The sequence below is a fragment of the Simochromis diagramma genome, unplaced genomic scaffold (genome assembly GCF_900408965.1).
Source record: "Simochromis diagramma unplaced genomic scaffold, fSimDia1.1 OVJJ01000361.1, whole genome shotgun sequence".
In the NCBI taxonomy this organism is placed as follows: domain Eukaryota; kingdom Metazoa; phylum Chordata; class Actinopteri; order Cichliformes; family Cichlidae; genus Simochromis; species Simochromis diagramma.
Genome location: NW_024386860.1, coordinates 15,423,742 through 15,430,668, shown reverse-complemented (window position 1 = coordinate 15,430,668; position 6,927 = coordinate 15,423,742). Strand labels below are relative to the sequence as shown.

Here is a 6,927-nt window from a genome sequence, read left to right as displayed (position 1 = left end):
ATCGTGCCCTGCATTGTTAGTGCACAGCGTGGCCCTGTCTTGGGGACCTTCCCTATGTCAGTTCAGACTGTGTATGTTTAATTTACCAATGGTGCAATAAACAGCAGCCCGGACTCTAACTCTTCCTCGCTTGTGTATTAAACTGCAGATTCTCCAACAATTAATCCCACCCAGCGAGGAGTCGTTAATATTCTGCTCCACTCCACTGGCAGATGTAAAAAGCATTCTCAACTGACACATATAATTACTATGATACATCCCGGAAAGGTTTCCGTGTCTGAGCGCAATTTCAAATAACCAAGTGCTGCGCGGCTAATTATTGATAAATAAAATTAGTTGGGAGAACTTCAGGTGGGCGGGGCCGCGCGCAGGTGTCTGCTGAATGCGTGCGAGCGCGTGTGTGCACAGAGGAGGGAGAGCGCGACGATACAGCGGAGCTGACCTGCAATCACCGAGAACAGCGGGGACTTAATGATGTTTTGGTCTGCTGATCAAATTTCACATTTTCGCACAATCATTTTGGGCACCTGCTCAGAAAACAAAAGCCTGGCTAAAACTGCTGGCCCGTGTGAACAACTCAGTGTGTGTGTGTGTGTGTGTGTGTGCGTGCGTGCGTACGTGTGTTGCTGCTGCTTTTTTCTTTTACATGTTCTCTTTTATCGTTTTTATAATAGACTACATGCGGGCAGAGACACACGTAAAGTTTGTTTTCTAGTTCCCTTATTCGAGACACACACACACACACACACACACACACACACACACACACACACACACACACACACACGGGATAAATGAGTATTTATCTCCCTCTACTGGACCCTATCAGTAAAACCACTTTGCTGCCTTTAAATACCCCCAATGAGTGCCATTCACGAACTCTTACGCAGATCCAGTCTAGTCTTTCAAAAACAATCTGAATTCAATCTGAAGGACCGACTGTGTAAAATACGGTATAAATATGTAGTCACACATTTTGCCAGAAAATACTGAGCATGGTCTGTCTGTGCTCAAATCGGTAATGAATATTATATAAAAAACAGGAAATAAAATGTAGCAGATCGTTATTGAAAATGTTGCAGAAGTTGAATATGATCATTATATGTGCTGTTTAGCATACTAACTTGTAGGACAGCATAGTTCAAGAGTCTAAGACTTCAAAGCAATAAAAACATATTTATAAAAATGTAACAATACTTTAGTGATTGTTCAAAGTAAACAGCAGCAGACCGAGTGCTAGAGTTCTGTGAAAGCGAAGACGAACCCCAGCACAGGCAAGGCCAAACACACACAGTCACTCCGATTGTTAAAATTTCCAACAGTTCTTGAAAGCAGCACTGTTATGTGTACGTCGTTTTCACCATAGGCATTATGGGTACAATATGGGGTGAGTTGCATAAGGTTACAAGAGGCTGCAGTGTGGATGGAGGCTGTCGCCTCGGTCTGTGGTGGACACGGAGCCTTAACGCTGTGTCCTTCCCGCTCTGATGCAGCGGATCAGCAGCCTCGCCGCATGCCGGGAGTTCGGCGGCCTCGTGGCCTGTACAGCGGGGGTCTGTGCCCGCAAGAACAGCTGCAAGCAGCCGGCTGCGCACCGGCAGTGGGACGGTCCGGTTGTGCGTTCCGTGCGTCTTTACACCGCGGCGCCGGGCCGGAGGCTGTGGGGACGGAGTCTCGTGTTCGCCGGTGTGAAACACAGACTGTTCTGCTCGCAGCATGGAGCTGACGGGCCCAAGGAGAGCTCCGGCCGCCGGCCCGCTATCTCCGTGGTCGGCATTCCAGACCCGATCACATGGATCAGGTGTAAGGTCATCATGTTTGCACTCGATCTGTACTTTGAGTTAGACGTCAACTCTGAGGAGTTTGAAAGAGGTGTGAAGCAGGTAACTACCGACAGGCCGTTTTACTTTTTCATCAGTACTGTCAATAATAAAAAGCAAATTTTTCATGCTTTATATGGACCATTGTTTGAAAGAGTTACCTTTAGTAGTAAATACACGTTTACATCTGATACTAGGACATCAAGAGGTCATGGATTGGATAACGTAGGTGGGACAACACCACATTAAACTATACCTCGCTAAATAACATTTTGCTCTGTGCTAAAGTTTGCATCACATCACGTGACCTTCATCCGCCTGTTTATCTTCAGCTTTACTTTTTTAATAGCAGTGTTGTCCCACATGTGCTTGTCCCCCCCATAAACAAATGCTTTCCACCTTCAGTGAATGCACACGCAGCCAGGGATTGACCCACCAACCTTCTGATTAGTGGATGACCTGCTCTTCTAGCTGAGCTACAACCACCCCTACTGAATGAACCTGCCAAGGTGAAAACTGGGCAGGTTCATTGTGCTAATGAAGAACACATAACACGACTGAAAGCAGCAGAGCAGTTACAGTTTCAACTAGAGACTTTTAAGATTGTGTATTTACTTATTTTTCTGGTTATTACCCAGCCTGAGGCAACATGGCAGGTTGTAAACCCGTTTTAAAGACGCAAACACACACTTGTACCGTCAGGAATCGCGGCTTTTTATTAAATACTGTGGTTAAAGAGAATAAGCCACCTTTTTGTTCCTCATCCATTCCAGGCCTTGGTTCATGTCTCCAACAAGATGTCCAACGGCAGATATCATGAGCTAAAGGGGATAGTGTCCAATGAGGTAACACATCAAAGACATAACAAAGGTGTATTAAAAAAGCTGACTTTGTTGAGACTGTCCCACACAGACAGTACAGGACTGTATCAAACTGTTAGTGTTAATAAAATCTAACATTTAGTATTTATGTCAAATTAAGACTTTTTTTTCCCACTTTCAGTCTTTTTTTTAGTAATGATCGTCTTGTTTTTCCTTCCAGATGTTGGAATATGTTGAGAAGAGGTGCGGGTCTCTCACTGATGCTCAGAGGAAGCAGCTCGGTGTCCAAACGGATGATATTGTATTTGTGCTTCCAGAGGACATCTCTGTCGTCTTTGATCAGTATGGTCAGTTTGTGAAATCAGAACATGGGATGAGGAAGTGATATGAACGGCAGGACGGACTCTGATTTCTGTCTTTTTTTTTTTTTGCAGGTAGGAAGTTTTGCTATATCGTCATGAGATTTTGGATCCTGTCATCACATGAAGGACCCGATGACCCTGAGGGTACAAAAATCTTCAAAGTGGGATCCAGTGAAGACGGCGGCCCACAGAAGAAAATTGTAACTGCTGTTTATGAGTAAGCACTCATCTCGTCATCTGTCAACATCACAAACAAGCCAATCATCCAGAAGCATGGCTTAGAAACAAATATTTCCTCATTCAGCTCTGGCATGTTAGCAGAGCTGAAGCTATGTCTTTGCTTTCTTTGCTTAAAGAAAACTTTTGATCATTAATTTGCTGAAATGTGCCAAAATCTTTGTTTGCTTTACTTCTCCATATAGGCTATGCTGATGCAAAATTAAAGTGTACAAATATTTGCTTAGAGATAATTTTATGTTGGCAAAAGCTCAAAGCTACCTGCAGGCCTTCCAGCATACAGCAGGTCTGTTTTTGTTGGGAGGGGAGCAGAGCTGCTGGTGGTGAGTTGAAGGTTTTTAAAGTAAATGCAGAAAGAAACAGTGAAATGTTCAGAAGGATCCCATGGATGAGGGTCTGTGTTGTATTTAATGCCTCTCTTAAGGAAAGTGGCAAAAGTGACATGTATATTTCTACTGCTACTTCAGTCACTTGAAAGTAAGAAAAAAAATAGTACTGGTAGGAAAAAAAGGGTAAAACAATTATGTCTGCTTTCAATTTGCTTTAGAAACTCATTTTCGGGGTCATTTTTGTTTTTAAAAACTTTTTAGAATTGTGGCATAGACTATATAACAGATGAACATATTCACTGGGATGTCACCCATGGGTTGGTTGACATATTTTGAAGCCTTCTTGTTACCGTTTTGGGGGGGGGAGGTTAAACCAGAGTGACCATATTTCATTGAGAAGGTGGAATTTTTCTTACTAGCTGGGTTAGCAGGAATATTTATGTAATATAGTTGTTAATAATATTTGACAGATAGAAGCTTCTTTTGGAGCTCCCTTATGATCGCCATAACAAATGGATCTAAATGTTTGATTTGGCTGATTTTTTTAGGCTGGATGTCCAGGTGTGCTTCCTCCCAGGGATTTGTGTGTGATCTTTCATTCATTAGGTGAATGTGTTAACCACTACACTAAAATCAAACCTGCCCCAAATCACCCACACAGTTAAATTTGAGCTTTACCAGCATCCAGAGATATATGAAATGGTAAAAATGGCCTGTATTTATATAGCGCTTTACTAGTCCCTAAGGACCCCAAAGTGCTTTACACATCCAGTCATCCACCCATTCACACACACATTCACACACTGTTGATGGCAAGCTACATTGTGGCCACAGCCACCCTGGGGCGCACTGACAGAAATCTAATATCCCTGGAGTCAAATATCATGTTCTTTTGGAGCCAGCCACAGTGGCCATGTGAGGATCTGCAGTTTATTAAGTTTCTGTGTTGATTCATTTTAGACTCTGAATTTGCAGGTTGGTTTATGACCAACAGCCACACTACTGCGGTGCTTATGGACCTTTAAAACTGAGACTTTTGGAAATGCTGCTAAGCTACTTGGAGTTTGAAAATCTTATCAGCGTATTACGCTCTTTTCACAGTCATCATCTCCTCGTGCTTCTAGTCACTTTATGTAACCATTCGTTAAAATCATGCATCTAGGCAAAGGAATTCATTTATACCATCGTGGTTCTTCCTCCCCATCAAGAAATCAAACGGTTTCAGCTTCCTGTTTACGATGGCAGATGCATGTTCAGTGTACTTGAATGGTCATGTGACTGGTTCTTCTATCACACGATGTGTGCAGGGATGATGTGTGAAAAAACAAACTGAGAGGCAGCAACTTTTAGTCCCCTGTCACTGTTGATATATGATGCATTCAGGCACAGTTGTGTCTGTTGGTCAGTGTTTAGAACAACACACACTACCGTCACATACCTGAAATTAAGCAAATCAATCTTTTTTTTTTCTTTGAAAGCAACCTGGCTGTGCAGAAATCTGATGCCACATCATAAACCTTTGTTATTCTGTGCTTGATCACTGACTGACTTTAAAAGATAAGCAGTAACTTGAAACTTTATTTTCTATTATTTCACCAAATATCAACAAAGAATTGTGGCTTCTTTTTTTTTGCCTTAAAGTGTTAAGAAACGTTGGCATAACTGCAATTCCTTCACTGCAAAGGTCTGCTAACTTCCTGTAGTTTGGAATCCAGCTCTGAATATGTTAAATTCTTCAATAAAGTTTGCTGGTTAAACAAAAAGACAAATCATTCCACACCCACACAGTGCTAACAGTCAAAGCCTCTTTCTGTTCTCAGCCAGTAATCCAGTTGTTGGACCACAGTGTGTGGCTATTCTACCTAATACCCACCTATCTAGTTAGCCAGATTCTCTGTCCTATTGTTCCAGGTCTTAAAATCCTCTCTGAGAAATCCTGTTACACTTCAAATGTTATCCTGAAGGCTCACATGAAACCGACAGTTTGGCATGAAACAGGCGCCATTTTCAGAATTATATACAATTATTTTCAAGGTGAGACAAGAAACTTAGTTTGAATGTCAGGGTTAGTCGGTCCATCTTTTCTTTCAGCACTTTCAATAAACTTGTACTACTAATCTAGGATGTGCATGATTAACAGTGTGGGAAGTTTTTAACCATCTTTGCTTCGTGTCGTCGCAGATTCCACCGAGAGCTAACGAGGGGAGCCTCTTCTGACTGGACTGTTACCACTGTTTGGCACTGGCACTGGAAACTAGCTGAATAATCTGACTCAGCTTTGCTCAGATTTGTCATTTTTTGCTTTCCTATGGAAGGCAACCTTCAAAGTGAGAAACTGTACTGATCATTTTCCATTTGGATCACATTAAATGGGACCCAGAGTGCTGGAGCTGTGCAGACACTGAGTAGAACTCAGTGTCTGCACAGCTGAGTAGGCTTTAGGGTTTTTCTTTGATGCCCCTAAAGCCTTACATGTCAGACTAGAAGTAGTGGTACTGTACAGTCTCTCTGATTCACCTGTTGACTCCCGTCAGGTGTTTTTAAATGAGATTCTGTATATGCTTCACCATTACTGTTCTTATGGTCTGTTGACTATTTCGTTTGTGTTTTCCTATTGAAAATGTTATCCCTTTAATAGACACTCCAAAGACAAAAACAGTATATGAACAGATTGAAGTTATTTTCTGGATCATTGACCAACTTCATGTACATGCTTATTTTTTTGGGACCTTTCAACTACATGCTTTATTAAATTGAGTTTGGTCATTTGTCATTGTATTACAGCTGTAACCATGATATCTTTTGTCACGTTCCAAAAGTTATTTTTATTAAATCTGAAAAAGAAACTACAAATTATGATGGAGATACACAGGTATTTTTTTCTAGAAACTAAGAAGTAATAATGATCTGATTGGTGTCTGAGTACCAGTATGTTCTATCTATAAACTACATCACCAATTTCTGTCCTTTCCCTGATGAAAATCAGGACCCAACAGATTCCATTTGTTCTACACCAGAGGTGTCAAACTCCAGTCCTCCAGGGCTGATGTCATGAAACTTGTAAATGTCTCCCTGCTGCAACACACCTGAATAAAATTAGTATGTCATTAGCAAGACTCTACAGAACTTGACTGCATGCTGAGGTGGCAATTCAGTCATTTGATTCATGTTACAGCAGCTCATGAGTGAATGAGCATGGTGCAATAAAAGTACTTTTTAGAAGTACATTTTTCCAAACACTTACATTAGGAGCTGCCACCTCAGCATGCATTCAAGTTCTACAGAGTCTTGCTAAAGACCTGCTACCTTTTTTCAGGTGTTTTGCAGCAGGGACACATTTACAAGTTTGACATGACAT

General features: G+C 41.7%; 1 protein-coding gene across 1 annotated transcript; it reads left to right on the top strand.

Moving 5' to 3' along the window:
- The first annotated feature begins 1,350 nt into the window (after window positions 1-1,350).
- si:dkey-82o10.4 (uncharacterized protein LOC797793 homolog) lies at window positions 1,351-6,602 on the top strand. Its single transcript, XM_040030754.1, has 5 exons — window positions 1,351-1,883; window positions 2,594-2,665; window positions 2,862-2,988; window positions 3,076-3,220; window positions 5,751-6,602. The coding sequence occupies exons 1-5, from the start codon at window positions 1,488-1,490 to the stop codon at window positions 5,833-5,835; spliced, it is 825 nt and encodes a 274-aa protein (XP_039886688.1). The 5' UTR covers window positions 1,351-1,487; the 3' UTR covers window positions 5,836-6,602.
- The last annotated feature ends 325 nt before the right edge of the window (window positions 6,603-6,927 follow it).